This window comes from Aspergillus mulundensis (assembly GCF_003369625.1).
Source record: "Aspergillus mulundensis strain DSM 5745 chromosome Unknown scaffold_1, whole genome shotgun sequence".
Lineage (NCBI taxonomy): Eukaryota > Fungi > Ascomycota > Eurotiomycetes > Eurotiales > Aspergillaceae > Aspergillus > Aspergillus mulundensis.
The window spans coordinates 3,798,445-3,819,513 of NW_020797889.1; the positions used below are offsets into that span (position 1 = coordinate 3,798,445).

A 21,069-nucleotide genomic window follows, 5' to 3' on the forward strand; every position below is an offset into this window, starting at 1 on the left:
TTACTAGGGTCCCAGCCTTATGTGCTGCCTTCTTTTTCAGGCAATAATTGTTGTGATGGGGGTCTGCATACCTGAAGCTTCGAAAGGGGGATGCCAGGGTGAGCAAGGGCAAAAGTAAACCTCCTGGACTATTTGCCTTACCACTTACTCTCTCTCCAAGTCATTGTATTTTCCTTATCACCCCGTGTCCTGCGCCTACTTCTTTGTGTACATTTTAACTGCCCGAAGTATATCACCATCATGCGACTCAATCATACATCCAATGCCATTCTTATTCTCTGTATGACATCAAACGTTCTAGCAGGTATCGAAACCTTAGTTGAGGGCGCAGGCACGGCCCTCAATGCTCACGACGGCGTAACAGCAACTTGGGAGGAATACGGGTCGCCATCGTCAGATCTACACCCCAGGATCTACCAGGAAGCCGATGACCATATGAGTGCAGAAAATCGAAGGGTTATCGTTGATCCATACAAAGTTCCTTATCCTTTGCAAGCCGGTCCGACAAAATATGCTCCGTTGGCCAAGAAGGCCGGGACTGCGATTGCGACAACGTTGCCAACGCCTCAATTCCCGGCCAGTGCGTACATAATTGCTACCGAGTATTTGGAGCCTGGGACCGTTGAGACAACGCTCACCGCGCCCGAGACGCTGTCTATCACGATGATGGAGAACACAGTATGTAGATATGTCTTGCGTTTAGGGCTTTCTCATGACTCCTTGTTGTCGTGGATTGATGAATTAGGCTGATAGGGAATTTCAGGCTGCCCCAGCACCACACCCCTAAAGGTCTGCGATTCATAACATGGTCTTGATCATGAGGGTGAGGTAGACTTGAAAGGAGAAGTAGGCAGTCCAAATGTGCTTCGCGTATGGGTGACTTTCGCGCAAATGGATATCTCACTTTAAGAGTTGTCCCTGATATGTTTTTGTCGACGAGCGGGTAAGGCTATTAAACCTGCATTGCTCCTGTTTGTCATTTTCATATGCTTCAAATATATAGCCAAACGACCTAATATCTAACTCGACTTCTATATATATCAATATAAGCATATCACAATCAATAGGGAGGGGTTTCCAAGACAAAGGTCAGTTCATATGTAGAGCGCTCGGTATCATTCGCATTTGGCTTGCATAAATAAGAATCATGCTGCATGGATAGGGCATGATATAGGCAAAAGGCATCGGCAGCTATCGCCGTACCTGCTCTTCATTTCCAAAAAAGGAGATGTTCTCTCGTAGAGCAACGTACTCACTATCCGCATACCCTAGTAATGACTGGATATGGGTACTTCGGTGACCCTTGATACGGGCTATCTCGAGACTGCCATAATTGACCAAGGCACGTCCCACTTCCTTCGGTTCTTGGCCAGGATGAAGAAAATCACCATTCAGGGCATCGGGAGATATTCTCTCCACAACAACTATTCGGACCGCCTCTTGCTGTCCGAAGTGGCCGTCCACGTCCACGACACCTGCTGGAAGAAGACTTGCTTTTTTTTGAAGTGCGGCATATGCACCCTGGTCGATATATAGAGTACCGTGAGGTTTCAAACCGTGAAGTAGCCAGAATGAACGTGATTGAATGGGGGTCGCGGATGGGAGAAATCGGGTATGAAGAGGTGGGATTGACATCTGCAGTCCGGCTGCGGTGCTCTCTGCAGTAGCATCGGTCGAGGCTGTTTCCTTCAACTGTTTGAGGTACTTCACGATCTCATGGATATTCCCAGGTTTCGAACTCTTCGTAATTATTGTTGTTACACCAGCGCTCGTTCCTAGTCTCGCGGCCGTAATTTTCGTACTCATACCTCCGGTTCCAAGAGAAGAGCCAGCAGACGAAACGTCCGCTTCCAACGAAGAAATGTCTGAGACTACCTCGATTGGCTGCGCATCAGGATTGGTTCGAGGATTTGCTGTATAAAGACAGTCGACATCGGTCATCAGAAAAAGGTAGTCTGCCTTGACCATGGCGGCCGTTATGGCTGATAGCGTATCATTATCACCAAATTTGATTTCCTAGCATATTGTGTGAGCACGTAAGTAGAATTGGGCCGTATTGTTTCGTTATGCGCCTTACCGAGACGGCCAATGTGTCATTTTCGTTGACAATAGGGATCACCCCCATGTTAAATAGTTGCGCAAAGGTATTTTGCGCATTGAGATATTGGGTACGCTTGCTGCCGTTAGAACCGACCTAATATACCCAAAGAAGAGCTTACATCAGCGATATCATTGCGAGTCAAAAGTATCTGAGCAACGGGAAGACGAAGATGTGAAAATAAACCGTCCCAAAGGCTCATGAGCCGACATTGACCCACAGCTGCTAAAGCCTGGCCAGTATAAGTTAGCCATCAAGCTCGTGCCATGTTGCCGAAGCCCGCACCTGTATACGAGGAAGATGTTGAGGTCTCTCATCCACATCCATTCTCCGCAACCCCACGCCAACAGCGCCGGACGAGACCAAGACGACGTTATGTCCATCGCGGTGAAGTTTAGCAGCCGTCTCCACAATCAGAGTCAAAATCGATAAGATAGGTTCGTGGGTATTCTCATCGACTATAGAGCTTGTGCCTTTGAGAAGGTTAGTAAACTCCGAAACTCTGTCAAGGACATGGATCCCCGCACCTAGTTTGATAACGACGGTGAGGCGCTCAGAGGCCATTGCGACTGCACGCTTGGATGTATGAGGATATAAAGGCAATAGTGACCTTCATTCAGAGCAGCGAGCAGAGAATAGCCCTTTCACTCCCAGTATGGCCTATACTTCTTGACTCATTCATGAAGGATGTTTATTTCTGCCGTGGGACACCGCCAAGGTAAAATGCGGAGAGCTTCGCCGAGATTCGCTCTTGACCCGAAGATCAAGTGCTAGTGACGCAGACTATATCTATATTTTGTTATCGAAATAAACATGTCGGACACTCAATCGCCAAATAGCCAGCCATCTGCATCTGGAAAGGCCGCAGATACCGGCTACCAAAAAGGAGATGATACCTTTACCCATTGGCGCAACGTCTTCAACATTCTTACCGGAAGGATGACGAACGAGGGAATAGAGCAATTTCGTGTTGCGCGAGATCTTCGAAATGAAGCAGCAGACTGTAAGCGCTGTGAAGACCAAAGGGACTACCTATTGCAATACAGTGAGCCTGACACCTATTATAATCTTTCCCTAAATCTCGAATTGCCTTAGCATGTGGCTAAAAAAATGGTAATTGAAAGGTCCGATTATTCGGTATATGAGCGACAGTATCCGACAGTTGGGTGGTGATCTGTCAAACCATAATATATATTGTCGCCGATGTACGAACCGGAAAGCAGGGGGGTTCGATCCGGAGTACGGAATCCTGGTCTGCGCAAATGAAATGAGAGATCAAGGACACCTGGAGGATACAATGGCACACGAAATGGTTCATGCCTATGACCACCTAAGGTTCAAAGTCGACTGGACCAACAACCTTAGGCACGCAGCTTGCTCAGAGGTAAAGATGGAAACCCTTGGGCCGCGTTCGATATTCGCAAACCCGGGAGGACTAACGGGACATAGATTCGAGCCAGTTCACTAAGCGGAGAATGCCGATGGGCTCGAGAACTCTTCCGACGGGGTCAGTGGAAGCTTACGCAGCAACATCAGGAGTGTGTTCGACGAAGAGCTATTTTGTCAGTAGCGGCAAGGCCAACCTGCCAGGATAAAGCCCAGGCTGAGAAAGTGGTGAATGAAGTTTGGGATAGCTGCTTCAGGGATACTCGGCCGTTTGATGAAATCTTCCGATAGTCGCTGTCCACTATAAACCTACCGTCCTTTCGGGGTTCCAGTTTCGGCGCAACGGGCGCGGGCGGGCTCAATGTATTGTAATGTACCATACCTAGGCCGCGGATAAAATGATAGATTTCATATCTCAAGTGTCTTATGCTAAAAGCTCACGGCTGGGAAGAAAACCAACAGACCCTTTAACACCATGCACTGAACTCCATTAAAGCAGACCAAAAATGGACCGGAAGACAAAACACCTTAAACCCCTTGCTATGCATATCGTTGTTGTCACGCTTTGCCATCCTTTGACGAGCCTGAACTTCGTTTGATATTCCGATCGTCTTTGGCGCAGTGTTTAAGGATCCAGGGGTGCTTCTGGATCTCGTCAAGCGAAATGCGCTTCTCGGGGTCAAGCACGAGCAGCTAAAATCGGTTAGCCTCCGAAAGGGCACCTATGATTATGGGGGCAACTTACTCTTTTGATCAAGTCTCTAGCTTCGGGGGTCACAAACGAAGGAACCTGCATGTCTCCCCGCTGAATCCTCCTTTGCGTCATGACCGGTGTATCCTCAAACGGCGCTTCTCCGACAAGAAACTCGTAAGTCAGAACACCTAAGCTCCACAAGTCGACCTTTTCATTATAGAAGTTGCCTTGGGGATTGGAAGTAAGCATCTCGGGGGGCAAATAATCCAACGTTCCGCACATTGTTTGCCGCCGATTGTTTGGGGCATGGACACTCCATCCAAAATCGCTGATTTTGATCTCGCCATGGATGCCGACCAGGATATTCTCTGGCTTGATATCACGGTGCATAACGTGCTTTTTATGCAGATACTTCAATGCGGATGCCATCTGCGCAATGTAATGCGCAGCTTTCCATTCAGGGAATCGGTGCTCTTTTCGCAGGTGCTTATACAGCTCTCCTCGACCGGCGAACTCTAGTATAAGGAAGATCCGCTTGCTGTCCTGGAAGTGTCCAAACAGCCGAAGGACATTTGGGTGGCGTAAGTTACTTTGTATTTCGATCTCCCGCCTGACCTGCTTCTGGACACCACCCTGTTGCAATTCGGATTTATGCAAAACCTTGAGCGCACATACAAAGCCGGACGAACGCTCTTTGGCGAGGTAAACTCTGCCGAACTTCCCCTTTCCCAGGGGCTTCCCGATTTCAAACATTCCTAGATGAAGTTTCCTGGGTGCCGGCTGCTCGTATTCTCCGTTCTCGTCCAAGTTGCGTAGGGATGCATGGTTCTGAGTGCCTTTCCCAGGTGACTGGGGGACGTTCATGGCATTGACCTTGTTGTCGTTGGTGTTCTGCAAGGCCAGCTTAAGCAGATTCGACCGGTTGGCACCACTAGTTAGTTGCCCTGTGACCCCAAGTCCGGAAAGGGAGACGGCGGTTGACAGGGAGCTCTGGAGCGTCAATATTAGCAGGAAGTTCTCATTGCCCATGATACACAGCCGCTATACCTTGTGCTTTGGGTAGCCAGCACCCTTGTTTCCATTCCCGGCGTCATCCTTAACAGAAAGGTGCTCGAAGCGAGCTTCCAAGGTCTTGGTCGCCATGAGTGCAAAACGAGGTGATTGAATTAGAGCGGGACAAGAGCAAGAGAGAGAGAGAGAGAGAGAGAGAGAGAGAGAGAGTAGGTCAAGGAAGATTATGAAATAGTATGTTCTAAGCAAGCATTATAGAGGATTCAAGTAGAAGTATGACTGGGGTTAGTCGAGAAGCACCGATTGTCGATGAGAAAGGAATTCAAGGTTTAAGAGAACAGACCGGCTGTTTATGGCGGCTCGGAGCTAGATTCGTCACCACGGCAACCCCTCGGACCAGCCCTTTCTCCGGAACCGCGGGGTATTGAATGCGCCTAGCGGCGCGCGGTCTCCGACTCTCCGCAGAGCAGTATAGAGCAATATTCCTAAATAACTTCTTGTCATCCGTACTTGTCTGCGCGCTCTTTGGCTCCCACGGTTGCAAAATATGACGTTCAATAGCCGCACGGCTCCTGTGCCCATCACCGGGGCCACGGCCGCAGTGTTGCCTACCACGCACAGGCCCGACTCCATTACTGTCAAGGGCTTCAAGATTTCGACACAAAAGCTTCCGATTCTCAAAGCAGATCCCATTGAAACTATGACAAAAAATCTTGGCATCGCTCCACCAGAAATGATTTTCGGCGATAACTTTGTGTCTATCGAACATGAGAAAAGTGGGTGGAGTATCAACTTCAATGCGTTCGACGCTCTGGACCGTGTTGATAAGACGGGAGAGTCTATGCTGAAAGTAGCGCACTCGAAAGAATGGCAGAAAAGCAGGTGTGTTTCCCCTCCTTGGCTGCGACCTGGCCCGATGGCTAACATATTGACAGAGAGACGACACACGAAGGTATCAAGGATGTCATTAAACCATTCGACTGGTCCTATAGCACAGACTATAAGGGTACCGTTATATCCACACGAGATCGCGACTTCGAGCAAACACCTACCCCTATACCCATCGAACTACTTAAACGCCCTGACCCTATACTGTTCTTCGATGATGTAATATTATACGAGGACGAACTCGCCGACAACGGTATAACCATGTTATCTTGCAAAGTCCGTGTTATGCCGGGCAGGCTTCTTCTTCTCTCGAGATTCTTCATGAGATTGGACAACGTTCTTTTCCGGCTCCGGGACACCAGGATATATATCGACTTTGAAGGATCGGACGTCATAAGAGAGTATCAATCCAAAGAATGCGACTATGAAACAGTACGACAGGTGGGTTCGTCTTGAGGGACAGGGTATTTCAAAACTAACGGATGTGCAAAGAAACTAGCAAGTGCCCGAGATGATATACCCGCTATCATGAGAGACCCAAACAGGCTCTCCGAGCTTCTTCCCCTCGTCGATAGGCGACTAGAGCGGGTTGCACTCGGAGAATAGTTGGAGTAGCAAGAACTGTCCTTACCCAGGATGCTTCGCTCGGAATAAAGATGTGATACAGTCCTCAGGGGCTATCACAAGCGAACATATCCCATCCAGACGCATATCTGCAACTTCTTCACTAGCACCCAGTCAGGGATGGTACCCGCTGGCCTTCTGCTACGTAACCCAGCACAGCGTCCCACGCTGTCCGGCCAATTGTGCCAACCATGCATGCAGCACCGCGGTATCTAACTAGTCTGCTTGAGGGAAATGCGACGAAGGTAAAGCCGAACCAGAAGAGTCCTTTTTACTACATGTATCTAACTACTTATCATACGAGGCCTCATATTTACAGGCGGCGTGAAGAACTGCAGCTCTGAGCTCTCACTCACCAAGTTACCAACAAAGCTGTATAGTAACCAGCCAATCAGAACATGCATGAATAACAGTAGCGGCGTCAAACATTGCAAACACGCGACATCATCATCCCGATTTTCCGTATCAGTCCCGATAGTAGATCGCTTGAAGCAACTTTGCACAGCCCATTAAAAGTATTTCATGATTTCATGATGCCTTCCAGACAACTGAGCAGCTTGCGACCCCGAGAGCTCAGTCATCAATGCGCCATACTTCAGGTACGCCCAGCCCCCCTCTCCGAGCTAGACGGCTAGCGTCTCGCTGGTTGTAAGCGTAACAGCTGCCAGAGCATATATTTTGAATCAAAACTGACTCTCGATGCAGGCGCAAGCTCTCAAGCTACCTCTCATATCTATCGCATCTGCGCGACGGTCACTATGTACGTTGCCGGCGAATCCACGTGAAGCTATCTTAAACCACCGACCTCAGAATGCGACCCTCCCACGGCGAACACCCGCATCGGTCTTCGGTTTGAATACACAGAGCTACAGATCAGCATCCGGCTTCTTACCCCGACTTGCGCAAAAGCTCCTACCGGTCGTAAAGCGTCCCGGTGGAGCGGCCGAGACCTATGTCGCGTATGGTTTGACCCAGAAATTGTTCGAGGCGTGTTCCAAGGAGGGCGATTACACGATCCCACAGCTAAACGAGAAAGGCGCCCAGGTCCCTAAGACGGAAGCCGGAGAGGATCTGGGTGTTGGTGAGGGATGGTGGTATGAAGGTTTGTTCCCCCTCCACAAACCCGGATTCATCTGTCCTCGCCACACTGGAGGCTATCGCTATAAAAGCTGACTTCGTGAAACACTAGAGTTGGGCCTTGTTCCGACTTTCTCGACATGGTCTCAGATTACCTTCCTCCATATGTATCTTTTGACGGTTCGGCTGCGGGCGTTGCCTAACCGCGAGAGTATGCAGACATACTCACGCCATTTGATTGATCACTTCTCGCATGATGCCGAGCATCGCATGGATGTTCTTCACGGGCTGACCAGTCGCTCCATTAGGAACAAGTTTCTGAAGGATCTTTTTATCCAGTGGCGCGGTGTGCTTGCTGCGTACGACGAGGGTCTTATCAAGGGCGATGCTGTTCTAGGTGCTGCTGTGTGGAGAAACTTGTTCAAGGCCAGCTATATTACTTCTGGTGGGGAAGAGATTAACTGGTCGAAGGTCGCTCGTGTTGTCGCCTATATGCGCCGGGTACTCTCGGAGCTATCAGAGCTGCACGAGGTTGATCTTATTCTAGGGTTGAAGTCACCTGAGGGCGACAGGTCCGGAATATTCTCTCCATCTAAATCAGATATGATTCTGGTAGAGGGGAAGCCACTCCCATCTCCGAAGCGGAGCAGATAGCTTTCGGTCGAGGAGGAGGCCCTTGTATCTTCGGCTCCTGATGCAGATCGACTTGTACGATATAGACTAGAGGGGAAGACACAACTGTATACTAAATGCTAAAAGCGGAAACTTCTCATGTAAAGTTACAAGGAATGTGGAAACAGCTTGGATGCTTGAAGACATACACTCAATAAGCTAATGCAAGCCTACAAAAACTCCATACAGTCATGGCTAAGCCAGCAGGGGCAAGCTCTGTATTGCCCTTATATGCTTCCTTAGGCTGTATATGGCTTAGCAAGCAACCTATGCTTCCTTCTTACCGAAGAGGTCTTTCTCAACCATGCCCCGACAGATTGGGTGGTAGAAATCTTTGTGCTTCTCAAAGGTCTCAATCGCCACTTGACGGTCAACCTTCTGCAATGTCCGGTACCTATGTATTTTATTAGCTTCCTTAGATGACTGAATTGCAACGGGAAGCCTTACAGAGGCCGCACGAATTTCATCCGCCCAATTCTTCCTAGCAGGTCCGTGGTCGGTTCGATCACGCTCTTATCACCAGCCTTAAGGCCAACCTGGAGGTAGAGGTTGGCAACCTCGATGTTTTCACTCTTAGCAAGTCCGTAGACCTCACCCATGAGCTTAGAAAGCTCGGCAGTCAGGGGTCGCTCAAAAAGCAGGACTTGTTCCAAGAAAACCACAACTTGGTTTGCCGTTAACCCCTGAATGTCGCTCGACTGGGGCTGGAATGAGCCCTCGGGAAGGGATTTCCACTTGTCGGCCAAATCATATACAACATCAGCCAGCGAAGTATCAAGTTCTGGCTTAAGAGGCAGGCCAGGCTTGTAGAACCAGGCGTCCCAATCCAGCTCCTGAAGCAGCTTAGAGGCTTCGATATCGGGCTTGAAGAAGTCTAGGAGCGTGGCCTTGAACTCGTAGGAGTCTAGCGACTTCCCTTTGAACGTAGTAAAGTACTGGGGAAATCAGCATTCAAGCCTTCAGAGTATGGGCTATTCGACAACGTACATGAGGGATGAAGCGATCGAATTTACCCTTTCCAACAAGATTCTCCAGATGGAACAAAAAGTTGAATCCCTTCTCATATGGTATAGTAGAGAATGCATCATCGGGATCCTCTCCTTTGAGACTTGGCACTAACTTCGTGAACTCATGGCCATTTCCGTAGTGTTCCACTGAATCTCTGAGGGCTTTCCAACCTATGATGGCCGAAAAGTGGCGGTACTTTTCACCATGTCTATAGAAAAGGCAAGTTATTATGGCTCAACTGGGAATCTCAGAATGGCAGCACCCACATCGCAGCCAAAATCTATACAATGTCAATAGTGTTCACGGATAGCATCAGGAAAAAATCGTTCGCAGCTTACCCGCCTCTCGAGATAGACTGTCCAGCCCTCATTGAGCCAAAAGTGCTCCCACGACGCACTAGTGACAAGGTTGCCGCTCCAACTATGCGCCAGCTCGTGCGCAATGACATCGATATTTTCCCGGTCCTAATGGCCCATATTAGTCGCATAAGGGCCGGTTGAGCTAGTATAAGGCTCACCTTGGAAATGATGCTAGGCGTCGCGAAAGTAAAGACCGGGTTCTCCATTCCCCCATAGGGGAAACTAGGTGGAAGGATCAAGACATTATACTCGCCCCATGCATAGGGATAAATGATTTTCTAGAAGCAAGTTAATGATCAAGCTCACCCCATAAAAGATTATGAGCAAACCTCTATCGTTTCGATAAACCTCTCAGTATCGGCTTCAAGCTCCCACCGGCATTCTTCAAGCTTATCAGGGCTGGTTGCAACCACGCTTCTAGGCCCTACAGAAGATTCCGCAATATCTCTACCACAGCCATCAGGAACACGGAATCGAGAGTTGCATGTAAAGATCGCCGCACTTACCCACTGGCCAAAGCAAAAAGGTAGCTTGGAATTGGCACTTTTTGATGGAATTGATAAATGCTCTTGACGCCAGCCTGCGGTGCAACCGAGGAATTTCGGACAGGCAATCCACTGGCAATTACAGGCAGAGGAGAAGTGATGTTGAAGTCGAAAGTACATTTAACATCAGGCGTATCTTGACACGGGAAAATTGACCGTGCATGGATAGCCTGGCACTGAGAGACTAGAATACAAGGACAGTTAGCGTCCAAACCAGAACTACAAGCACAGCACTAACACATGTACGGATGCTTCTTGTTTGATGTTTGTGCCGGGGTTAACCATTGCAGTGCAGTGCATTCCTGAGTGGTGTGCACAGCGATCTATAGCAGTATCAGTCCAGCAGCATCTCAGACTACCTACTCGAAAGCTCGACATACATCAACATCGATCATCTCGTTAAGCTCCACAGGCTTCTCGAGCTTGATTTTCAGCGCGGTGCCATAAGGGCCGAGGGGAGGGAGAAGCTCCCATGCTTTCACGGGCTGTCCGGCCACTAGGACGTCGCGTATGTCCACATGATGAGAGTCCAGAATGATCTCGTCCGTCTCAGCATTGGTGATAGATTTGAGCTTGTGAATGACATTGCCAACGAGCTTCTTTTGCTCAAAAAGAATTTCGAAGTTGGCTGTGGTATGGGCACAAATCCAGTTGTTATAGTTGGACAGGGTGTTGGGGTCCCTGGGGGGATTGATAAGCGTCGCCATGCTACGTCTGCGGAGGCTGAACCTGGTCAGATTGATGCGGATAGAGCTTCGAAAGAAATCAAGGTTCCAGGATCGAAGCAACGGCGATCGAAGCATGGGCAGATGGTGGTGAGGAAATTGTACTCTTCAGAACTCTGTAAGGTGATTGGAAAGAAAATGTTACGTAGCTGGCGGATAGATCCGATCCGTCTGTAGCCGCTCTTTTACTTGGCAGACTCTGTCACTTTATAATAGTGCCAACAACAATTCACTTATTAATTAATAATTAATGATGTTCTTCACATTGCTTCTCATAAATACAAGCCTGACCTTTTCTTGACACTTTATTTTATCGCCGCCATGGCTTGAAAGGACTACCCATTATCTAAATAATTAATTTTTTAACTTGTGCACTTTTCATTAATCCCTGGTGACTCACAAAGAGTCCAAGCCAGAAGGAAGGTTGCTAACCCAAACCAATCCGTGTAGTGGCGATCTGGCACATGAGAATCCGGGTTCAGACATCTAGCTCCTGGCGCGGCGCAACCCAGTTTTCTGATTTCTTTAATTATTCAAGCATATCCTTACCAATATACATATAAAGATACTACTATATATCTCGCACATCTGTCTGACAGCCCTCCCTGCCATGGTTCTCCGTGCGTGATGACGAGAAACCGAGTCTCAAAGCCTGATAGGCGCACTACTGTCAATCACCTTGGCAGGGGCAGGCACGGACCAGGTCACGTGCTGTTTCGCCCCAGCAACCGGGAGCTTTCGACTGCATCCAGAAACACGGCCAATATCAACAGTTAAGACCCAGCTTGCTTTCTTATCCTGGCATCAGGCGCAGGCATTCTTATCGAAAACACGCTCAACTTAGTCCATTGAGCAGTCATGTAAGACATAATGTGCCTTACAGCTCAATTTAGAGCTTGGGCCTCACTTTCTGTTTTGTTTAGCCTCAATTAACGCCGTTCCAGCTGTCATTCATTTATCTCCAGACGTCGCCGTCGCTGAGCAGAATAACGCCCCCCCGCAGAAGTCGCGTTGTAGTCCTCAATATCATAATCGATCATGGATTTGACCCCCCAGGTCCAAGTTTCCGGTACGGAGGAGCCAGCACCAAGCACGCAAACTCCAGTTGATACCGAGATGACTCCTGCTCCAAGCGCAGGAAACGATGGGCAAACAGAAGAAACACAAGACGTCGCTGTACCCGATGCGCAGCCGGCTGAGGCCGAATCGCAGCCTGCGCAGGATCCCCAACCCCCTAAACCTGTTCCATTTCTCCAGTAAGTCCATAACACCGGCGCTCACTCCAACCCAGCAACTCTCCTCTGTCCCTCTATCTCCGACAGCAGCAACAATGAATCCTTTACTCACGGTTCTGGGTGACAGATTCTTGACGTCGCCGATAGTGGAGCTTATTGTCGGAAGCGGCGAAAAGAAAACTGCAATGACTGCCCATCAGACGTTACTTCTGGAGTCGCCTTTGCTATCTGAACATGTCAAGGCTTTCAATGACGGCCAGGTAAGCAAAACATCCTCCTGGTTCTGTTAAATACCTGTTGATTGACCATCTGTTTCTATCTAACCATAGCGTCGTATTGAGCTTCCTGACGACGATGTGGAAGCGTTTGGTTACTTCTTGCAGTACCTGTACACGCGCGACTATTCTCCTTCTGAGACAGAAGCAGCCGACGGAGCTGATGAAAGTGGCGAACAGCTTCTTAAGCATGCTCGTGTATACACGCTGGCGGAGAAATTGGGCATCCCTGCCCTAAAATCACTCGCGCATTCCAAGATCCACAAGATCAACAGCACTTCGCGTGGCGAACTGGCGTACGCTCGCTATGTGTATGATAATACCAAGTCGGACGATGTCACGATCCGCAAGCCTGTGTCCAACTTCTGGGGTATGAGGAGCCACGTCTTACGCCACGAGGCACAAGAGGAATTCAAGCAGCTCTGTCTCGACGTTCCGCAATTCTGTTTTGACGTTCTAAGTGTTGTCCTTGATCAGAAGGAAAAGCGTGCCCAGGATAGGGCTGAAGCGGAATCCGCTGTGAAGGGAAGCGGAAGGAAGCGACTTCGCAGTGGTCTGTGATTATCATTCACTTGATTATTATGGGCAGTTTGTACACAAGAGCCCTTTCAAGTTCCTACCTTTTTGTGTGCCTTTAAGTCAATCACTTCGCCATTGGTGCCTTTTCTGTACTCTTCTAGTCGCCCTGTCTTACCTTATGTGTCTACGGGTACATACCCTACGCAGTTGGTTCGGTTTGCGACTTGGGCATTTCTTTGTGGCTGACCAGGTTTCTTTTGCTTGGGTGCCGTGTATTTTCTGGGTCTTATGTCCACTGAATCTAACAGGGCAGGAAAGTTCCATTAAACAAGGCGATTCACACGTAAATTGATAGTAATCCGAGTATGTCCTTTGCATCTATGCTCTATCAAGATATCTGATCCTATGCAGCCAGACTCTCCACTTCCTCAATAGTCTTCGGCGCTGTGGTCAGGTTATCATAACCATCCTTGGTGATGTGGATGTTATCCTCAATGCGGACTCCACCGACAACCCAGTACCGCTCCAGGGTTTCGAGATCGATGTACTTTTGAAGGTCGGGATTCTTGAGGAATGGCTCAATGATGAAACGGCAGAAATAGATCTGTACACATGATGATCAGTAATCAAAAAATAACACTATACACATCGGTATCTTACACCGGGCTCAACAGTGATAACCGATCCAGCCGGCAGCCGTCCTCGTACGCGAAGGTACCGAAACATGGTATCGGTGTCTTCATAGTTAGGGTTTCCGCCGGTGTCATGGGTGTCCATTCCAAGATAATGGCCCAGGCCGTGTGGGAAGAAAGCAACGCTAATCCGCTTATCAAATAATTCGTTCTCCGAGCCGCGCAAGATCCCCAGTTTGAGCAGGCCCTTGATCGCGATGCGATGGGCATACGCATGGACGTCCTCCCACTGAACACCTTCCTTGAGCATATCAATGCACTCCAGTTGCATCTGCAGAACAATCTCGTAAATCTGGCGGGTTTCCGGCAGGAATTTCCCATTCAGAGGAAACGCACGCGTGATATCTGCGCAGTAGGTGCGGTACTCTCCGCCGGCGTCGATCAACACGTTGTCTTTTCTCCGTTGCGTTACTGGGTCAATAAGGTCCTCGTCGTTTTTTCCGTAGTGCAAGGTGGCTCCGTTTTGGCCGCACGCAACAATCGGGTGGTAAGATTGCTCGCGAGCCCCGTTCGCGATGCAGGTTGCGATAAAAGCCGCTTCAATTTCGCGCTCGTTGGTAGCGGTTTTTGAGGCCTTGATAGCTGCGATATGGCCCTTTGCGGAAATGTCGTTTGCTTTCCTGAGTAGTGCGACCTCGTAACTGTCTTTGACGACGCGTGTTTTCTCGATAACGGCCTTCAAAACATGAAGATTGGTCTCAGAGAAGCCCTCGAAACTTGTACCTTGAGATACTTGCTCCGCGATAGCAAAAGCAGCGGTCTTTTTACCATGCGACAAAGCGATAGCAGCCAATGTGGCATTTACTTCGGTTGTCTCTAACACGTTATCGACGTCATATCGCTCGAGGGCTTCGGCTGGTGACAGTGGAAGGCCAGACCAGATCACGTCATCTGGGCTAATTGGGGGGATGAAAAGGGTTAGCTGGTCAGAGTCGATATTATAGACCAGAGCTGAGTCTGGCAGCAAACAGCCTGAGAGATAGAAAAAAGGGCGACGCTGTCTGCAATTGTTTACCTGTCAGCGACCTTCAAGTAAAAAAAATTAGGGTCTGAAGTGGGATATTGGATACATCTCCCCCAGAGAGAGCATACCTAAAGGGAACAGGCTCATCGTTATCCTCGATAAAACGAGTTTCCTGTGCTTCTAAGTAGATAGCACCCCCGCTGTGACCAAGTGCCCTAAGACCCTCGGCCACCCGGCGAGCATGGGCTTTGGCCGGGTATTTTGTGGCGAGTATACCGTCTAGAGAAGTCATAGCTGTTCGATTTCGTCCGGAAGAAATTTATTAAAAGGCGCCTGTCACTGGGCGATCTGGAGCTTTTATCTCTGTCCAATGCAGCGGTTTGCATCGGCTAGACCGAGTCGTGGCGGGGCAGTCTCAATGACACTTAGCGGGGTACGTGGAGGTATCTCATTATCTGTCAATAATTTGGACGCTAAAACTAAAATTTGTACTAGCGGACAGGGCCGGATTGCTCCAAATCGCAACGCCTAACAAAACGAGCTGCTCTTGACCTTCATAGCACAAACAAGCTTCACCTAAATGTGCCGCTCTCCTGGGTCCCGACAGTTATCACGTCTTCGAATTCCATCTGCCATTTATCCACCTCAGCGAACTTCAGAGCTTGCAACCGTAACTCTTCGCTCAAATAGGTTTTATCCGGAGCTTCGTGCTCTAAGTCGAACTCAGAATCAAGCTCGTCAGTATCGAGAGCGGACGACAAAGGCGAGGAAGCCTCTATCAGTTCATTTTCTTTGCCACCACTTGCTTCTTGACAAGAACTAGCTCCATGTCGTTTGGCTGTTTTACTATCTTTTCCGTGTGAAGCAGAGTCCGCGACGGCCCGGTTACTAGAGACTGACTTCGTAGTCGTAGGCTGCCGGCGAGTCTGGGACCGTTTTTGCATGGGTGAAAAGCTCAACTCATCATCATCTAGCGCTGTCGAGTGGACATCATCATCCTCCGACTCGCTAAGCACCTCAAATTTCGATGCGCCCCGGCGTGCCACCCTTCTCTGGCGCCTTCGGGGCAAGAGTTGATCTTGAAGTGCTGCTGTTGGTATTTGAAGCTTGCTGTCAATTGGCCGTGCTGCCTTGGTATTTTGAGGCTTTTTTGTTCGAGACTGTAGCCGATCTGATTCTGGGGTGGAAACTTCATGGGTAAGACCTGGCACAGGGCTGCTCATGGGCGGTACCATTGTCTCGCTGAGAGTTGCCGGAGACTGCGCTACAATGGACAGCGGAACAGGGGTCCCACTGTCTCGGGTCTCAAGCTCGGTCCTTGGGGTTCCAGGTGTGCTGTTCGCAACATCGAGAGGCGACTTGGGAATTTCGGTTCCCTCGGCTGTTCGTTTGCGCTTCGATGATGTGCCACTTGATAGCAATGATGGGGACCGGTCAGGAGAAGATGCGGCAGGTCTGAGAACAAGTGACTTTCCCCTTGAGATATTCAACGGCGTAGATTCATCTTCCGGGCTCAAGCCGCCGAGAAATTCGTCGTCGTCTAGATCCGATGACCCATCTTCCTCATTCTGCATCATATGTAGAATACTCGCTTGTCGGGGCCGGCGTCTAAAGTTGCTCAGTATTGAGCTCTCGAAGGCAGGAGTGCCCGGAATTCTTGAGCTGGTGTCCCCTTTGCGCCCAGCAATGGAAAGGGTCGAAGAATATCCCCGGGCTCTCGTAGGTGGTCGGCTGCCTGTGGCTCCCTGTTCGGTCCCTGGTGACGAACCGATTGCGAACTCCTGTGCTTTACTTAAGGGTGTTTGGTTTCTTAGTTGGCGTATAACATCAGAAGGGTCAGCACCGTTTGCTAGTAGCGAATTACCCACTGCGTCGCTTCTCGGTGACCGGGATATATCTCGAGATCCAATTTGGCTCCCGGTCTGTTTCGAAGCTCCTAGGGTCCTGGTCGCCAGGCGACTGCGCTTCACCGCCGGTCTCGGCATGAGGTCGATTCCAAGATGCTGGTGTAAAGAGCTTGTGTTTGTTATGAAGTCGAAAGCGTGTTGTGCAGATAGACAGAACGATGACGGAGTTGCCTTCTAAGAGATTAGGTGAAGTATTGTGGTTTATTTGTCAACCCAAGCAAGAGAGTGATCTGCGAATGATGCTATCGCCCAGTCAAGGCTGGCTTAATGTTTTGTCAACGCGTGGGCGGCGCGCTTGCCTGGTACCTGACCGTGGGCCGTGGCTAAGGAAGGTGCAAGTGCTAGTGGATCCCTTCCGCATCGGGGATAGCTTTTACATTAGGTAGCCGTCGAGTAACATCTCCGGGGACCGGAGTATAACATTCATTTTGTTCTGACTCCTGAGAGACTTGCTGATATACCTCTATGACCAAGTTGGTCTAAGTAATAAATCGGGGTAATATCCTAGAAATTATCATATTGCAAGGCTTCTTGCTCCTATCTGATTCCACAACTTAGACCCTATAAGACATGACAATAGTGTCTCTGGGGACTACCTCACAAGTGACTAATTACAATCACGGATTTACACAATTTCTGCCATGACAGAAAAAGTCCACTCTTGTTCAAATCATCAACCTCTCTACCACCGCAGAGATCTTCTAGATATATCCAAAATGACACCGTCAGTGTCATTCGCAACCCTGCCAAGAAATATTATTTATACCATCATCAAAGAACTTGACAGACCCGACAAATTGGCACTGGGCTTAATATGTCCATACTTCCTTTTTATTCTTGCGGACTACTACGACCTCGATCGCTACCGCAGCAACCCTGAGGCATGGGCAAGACTCGGGCTTCCTGACGGCGCCACCTCCTGGCACGACTCAGCAGCTCAAGCGACTATCATTCGGTACCTCACCAAGGCTGGGTATAGCGATAACGAAACCGTATCAGTCTTCATTGATGAACCAGATCACCACGATACGCCAGATGGGTCTGACGAGATGGAAATCGACTCCGACCCTGCAGGATATGTTGAACTTGGTGATATGGACATGTCTGGGTTACACAGTGGTCTAAATGCCCCCGGGCTGTTACCATCCTACGAAGACTCTGATGAAGCTGTCGACGACGAGCTGGTCGAACTGCTTCTGTCCGAATGGCTCGATAAGAAGTTCGACATACTGGATGGCTGCGTTGTGTGTGCGGATTGTTCGCGGTTTATACTTTGCAGCAGGCCCGATGGGCGCCCAAATCCCTTCGCGGCGAACATGCTACATCGTCCGAGGTGAGTCTACTAGATACTTTATTTGTGGCCAATTCAAAAGTGATAATCATTCTGATCCTTGAATGACATTCTCTAGATGGTTCAGACACTGTGGTGATTGCGAGAAGGGTTATGGAACTGCCCCCGGCACTGTATTGACCTGATAGGTAGCGAAAATTGAAATCAGATGTGTCGATGAAAAGACACTGTAAAGCCCTGGCCTGCTTTACAGAATTACCATACAATAATCCGTACCCGCGAACCCTCTGCGGGTTTACTGGACGGAATAATCAGACTGCTAAGTTGGGTACTAGTCAGTTAACTCAACTTAAGTAGCGTGGGTGACTAAGGTCCTCCAATCTTTGCTCCGTTGAGCATGCACCACGGACGACAAACCGTGTCTGGAAAGGCAAACACTACCAGACCAGGGCCGCATCATCTTGAGATTGAGGTTTGGGATTACACACACCGAAAGGTCGCTTGGATATACACTAATGCCGGATATTCGCCCAGGAACCACCTGGACTGGTATTCCCCGCTTCCGGATTCTACCAGTAGTCTGGTCGGTCTGCAAGTACTCCTGTTCAATTTTCTATATCAACCTTGTTGATGACCTCTATCACCCTGTTTTTAGCATTTTTTCTATCCCATGGGGGGCCCCGCTGTCTTGCTCTCCTCAAGGATCATGCCGAACTGCCGCGAACATCAATCTTGACGTGACTACATGGGCCTCGGTAGCGCCCCGCATATCGTACAGCAACAGCAACAACGACGGGGTCGGGTACTGTTCAAAAACTTTACTCTTTGCGCTTATGACCACATGAATTGCCATGGCTCTTGAAGCGTAAGTCCTTCTGAGCCGCCTAGATGGGGGAAAGGTGTTGCTCTTGACTATATGCAAAGCTTACGAGATTTATTGAGATAAGAGTCACTTAATTTTGCATTCTTATGTTGACTTGGTCTTGCATCTGCATGTGACTACTGTTATCTCGGAACCGAGACCATGTCCACTTCCCCGGAGAGGGATAGGGAAGGAATCTTCGACTCCAACTCTTCAGGCGTTTCGAACGAGTTGGTTAACAAGAAGAAGCGCTCCAACTCCGAAGCAACGGAATATCCCCGTAGGCGCGCCACCATCGCCGTAAGTTTCTCGCCCACATGCACATCTCACTTTGAATTTCTGTCCATTCGTGCAAGCTCAAAAACCCACAATGTGCTTTCGCTACCCTTTTATCGAACACCCCTAAACCTCAGATTGTCCCCAGAGCACTATTGACCTTAGATTATAAACGCGATAGTGTCAAATCTGCCGCCTGCGGAAGACGAGGTGCAACGGAGCTCGGCCAAAGTGTCAGCTCTGCACTGACCTTGATGCGGAATGTGTCTACAGAGAACCTGGCATCAAACTGGATGCCGGAGATAAGCTGATCATTGAAAGACTCACGAGGATTGAAGGACTCTTGCAAACCAGTCTGGCCACGCAGAACTCGCACTTTGCGTTGTCTTCAACCTCACCCGCTACCAGTAATGGAACCAACATTGGGAGCGATGACGCAGGTGCGAAAGCGTCTAGTCATCTGGCGATACCCAAGGGGACCTCTATTGCCGGACTCGCCTCATGGGCAAACCCACCAACAAGCATATCGACCATGCCCAGGGTACACACCACCCCTGCTTTGAACCTCCTTAACTGGCCCTTGATCCGGGAGCTGGTTGCTCGCCCATATGACTCTCAAACACTATTGCAGCTGGAAATGGCTCGAGAACCGCTCAGGATGACCCCTCCCGTTGCATTCGATTTATCCCGTGCTACGGCTTATATCGAATCGTTTTTTGAAAGAGTGAACGTCTGGTATGCATGCGTTAGTCCCTACACATGGGCGAGGTACTACAACACTGCGATTTCCCTCAGCTTTCGAGAGGGTCCAGAGAGCTGTGTTGTTCTTTTGGTTCTGGCTCTCGGTTGTGCCGCCGAATGCGGCAGTATCGCTCTGGTATCAACCGATAGGGATCCTCCTGGATTGTCATTTTTCCGAGCGGCGTGGAATATTCTACCATCGGTGATGATGCGCAACTCCGTGGTCGCTGCGCAATGTATTATCATGGCCGCTGCTTACTTGTTCTACTTGGTTCGGCCACTTGAGGCTTGGACATTACTCTCGAATGCCAGCATGAAGCTACAGTTATTATTCGGCAACCCGTCTCGTGTTCCTTCTCAGTGGAGAGAGTTGAGCGTCAGAGTGTACTGGAATGCCCTGCTCTACGAAAGTGATTTGCTCGCGGAATTGGACTTGCCGCACTCTGGAATAGTAAACTTTGAGGAGCTGGTCGACCTTCCAGGGGGGTTTGATGAGGATGAAGATGAGGAATATGACGACGAGGACGGCAATGACGAGACCACTAGGAACAAACCGGTCAATCCTGTTGGCCGTGACGAACTCTGGTACTTTCTGGCCGAGATCGCCCTTAGAAGATTGCTCAATCGAGTCAGTCATATGCTCTATCAAAAAGACAACAGCCTCACACTCGCCTCCTTAGCACCAATTGTCTCGGAATTGGATTTCCAATTATCCCAATGGTATGAAGGCCTGCCACCGCCGGTCCGGTTTCCCCTATCCCATGCCCCTATATCACATTCCGTTCAGACTGTCCTTCGCCTGCGATACTTCGCCTGCCGAACAATCATCTACAGACCGTATATCCTGGCGGTCTTCGAGAGCGAACAGGCCTCTAGCGATCCTTGGGTGAGGGAGTGTTGCCGGCGTTGCTTAGAGGCTACGCTCTATCAGCTGGAAAACGTCACCACCCATCGTGACGGCCATCTGCCGTATCTATGGCAGGGCGCCCTATCAATGGTCTCGCAGTCGCTTCTGATAATGGGCGCGACAATGTCCCCTGCCCTCTCTAAAATACTCCCCTCTACTTTGCGTGTTGATGGCATCATATCCAGCGTAATAGTGGAGGTCGACAGGTACGCACATCTTGCACCAAGCCTCAAACTATCTTCGGAAATTCTACGCGATGCGGAGAGGCGGCGGCAAATCTGCCTTGGGTCTTCGGGGAAAAGAGCCTGAGTTA

General features: G+C 49.5%; 11 protein-coding genes across 11 annotated transcripts; 6 read left to right on the top strand and 5 right to left on the bottom strand.

Annotated features, from left to right (window-relative positions):
* Window positions 1-282: 282 nt before the first annotated feature.
* Window positions 283-787, top strand: DSM5745_02661 (putative beta-1,6-glucan biosynthesis protein (Knh1); the record flags this gene model as incomplete). Its single annotated transcript, XM_026744677.1, has 2 exons — window positions 283-678; window positions 746-787. The coding sequence occupies 2 exons, from the start codon at window positions 283-285 to the stop codon at window positions 785-787; spliced, it is 438 nt and encodes a 145-aa protein (XP_026607840.1).
* A 404-nt stretch (window positions 788-1,191) lies between these two features.
* Window positions 1,192-2,125, bottom strand: DSM5745_02662 (glutamate 5-kinase; the record flags this gene model as incomplete). The annotated part of the gene is made up of 2 exons (XM_026744678.1): window positions 1,192-2,016; window positions 2,078-2,125. 2 exons carry the CDS (start codon window positions 2,123-2,125, stop codon window positions 1,192-1,194), a joined length of 873 nt encoding a protein of 290 aa, XP_026607841.1.
* A 1,917-nt stretch (window positions 2,126-4,042) lies between these two features.
* On the bottom strand, window positions 4,043-5,321 carry DSM5745_02663 (aurora family serine/threonine-protein kinase; the record flags this gene model as incomplete). Its single annotated transcript, XM_026744679.1, has 3 exons — window positions 4,043-4,177; window positions 4,230-5,168; window positions 5,226-5,321. 3 exons carry the CDS (start codon window positions 5,319-5,321, stop codon window positions 4,043-4,045), a joined length of 1,170 nt encoding a protein of 389 aa, XP_026607842.1.
* A 415-nt stretch (window positions 5,322-5,736) lies between these two features.
* DSM5745_02664 (TIP41 family protein) lies at window positions 5,737-6,683 on the top strand (the record flags this gene model as incomplete). Its single annotated transcript, XM_026744680.1, has 3 exons — window positions 5,737-6,071; window positions 6,125-6,518; window positions 6,570-6,683. 3 exons carry the CDS (start codon window positions 5,737-5,739, stop codon window positions 6,681-6,683), a joined length of 843 nt encoding a protein of 280 aa, XP_026607843.1.
* A 551-nt stretch (window positions 6,684-7,234) lies between these two features.
* Window positions 7,235-8,432, top strand: DSM5745_02665 (uncharacterized protein; the record flags this gene model as incomplete). The annotated part of the gene is made up of 3 exons (XM_026744681.1): window positions 7,235-7,300; window positions 7,407-7,803; window positions 7,891-8,432. 3 exons carry the CDS (start codon window positions 7,235-7,237, stop codon window positions 8,430-8,432), a joined length of 1,005 nt encoding a protein of 334 aa, XP_026607844.1.
* A 285-nt stretch (window positions 8,433-8,717) lies between these two features.
* On the bottom strand, window positions 8,718-11,069 carry DSM5745_02666 (bifunctional aminopeptidase/epoxide hydrolase; the record flags this gene model as incomplete). Its single annotated transcript, XM_026744682.1, has 10 exons — window positions 8,718-8,844; window positions 8,898-9,385; window positions 9,438-9,666; window positions 9,725-9,738; window positions 9,797-9,922; window positions 9,976-10,095; window positions 10,147-10,264; window positions 10,324-10,546; window positions 10,601-10,685; window positions 10,743-11,069. The coding sequence occupies 10 exons, from the start codon at window positions 11,067-11,069 to the stop codon at window positions 8,718-8,720; spliced, it is 1,857 nt and encodes a 618-aa protein (XP_026607845.1).
* A 1,056-nt stretch (window positions 11,070-12,125) lies between these two features.
* DSM5745_02667 (uncharacterized protein) lies at window positions 12,126-13,158 on the top strand (the record flags this gene model as incomplete). The annotated part of the gene is made up of 3 exons (XM_026744683.1): window positions 12,126-12,343; window positions 12,450-12,582; window positions 12,652-13,158. The coding sequence occupies 3 exons, from the start codon at window positions 12,126-12,128 to the stop codon at window positions 13,156-13,158; spliced, it is 858 nt and encodes a 285-aa protein (XP_026607846.1).
* A 361-nt stretch (window positions 13,159-13,519) lies between these two features.
* On the bottom strand, window positions 13,520-15,064 carry DSM5745_02668 (putative Xaa-Pro aminopeptidase pepP; the record flags this gene model as incomplete). The annotated part of the gene is made up of 3 exons (XM_026744684.1): window positions 13,520-13,720; window positions 13,777-14,704; window positions 14,901-15,064. 3 exons carry the CDS (start codon window positions 15,062-15,064, stop codon window positions 13,520-13,522), a joined length of 1,293 nt encoding a protein of 430 aa, XP_026607847.1.
* Window positions 15,065-15,344: 280 nt separating this feature from the next.
* Window positions 15,345-16,757, bottom strand: DSM5745_02669 (uncharacterized protein; the record flags this gene model as incomplete). The annotated part of the gene is made up of 1 exon (XM_026744685.1): window positions 15,345-16,757. One exon carries the CDS (start codon window positions 16,755-16,757, stop codon window positions 15,345-15,347), a length of 1,413 nt encoding a protein of 470 aa, XP_026607848.1.
* Window positions 16,758-17,395: 638 nt separating this feature from the next.
* DSM5745_02670 (uncharacterized protein) lies at window positions 17,396-18,155 on the top strand (the record flags this gene model as incomplete). The annotated part of the gene is made up of 2 exons (XM_026744686.1): window positions 17,396-18,012; window positions 18,089-18,155. 2 exons carry the CDS (start codon window positions 17,396-17,398, stop codon window positions 18,153-18,155), a joined length of 684 nt encoding a protein of 227 aa, XP_026607849.1.
* Window positions 18,156-18,994: 839 nt separating this feature from the next.
* Window positions 18,995-21,065, top strand: DSM5745_02671 (putative C6 finger domain protein; the record flags this gene model as incomplete). Its single annotated transcript, XM_026744687.1, has 2 exons — window positions 18,995-19,132; window positions 19,290-21,065. The coding sequence occupies 2 exons, from the start codon at window positions 18,995-18,997 to the stop codon at window positions 21,063-21,065; spliced, it is 1,914 nt and encodes a 637-aa protein (XP_026607850.1).
* Window positions 21,066-21,069: the final 4 nt, after the last annotated feature.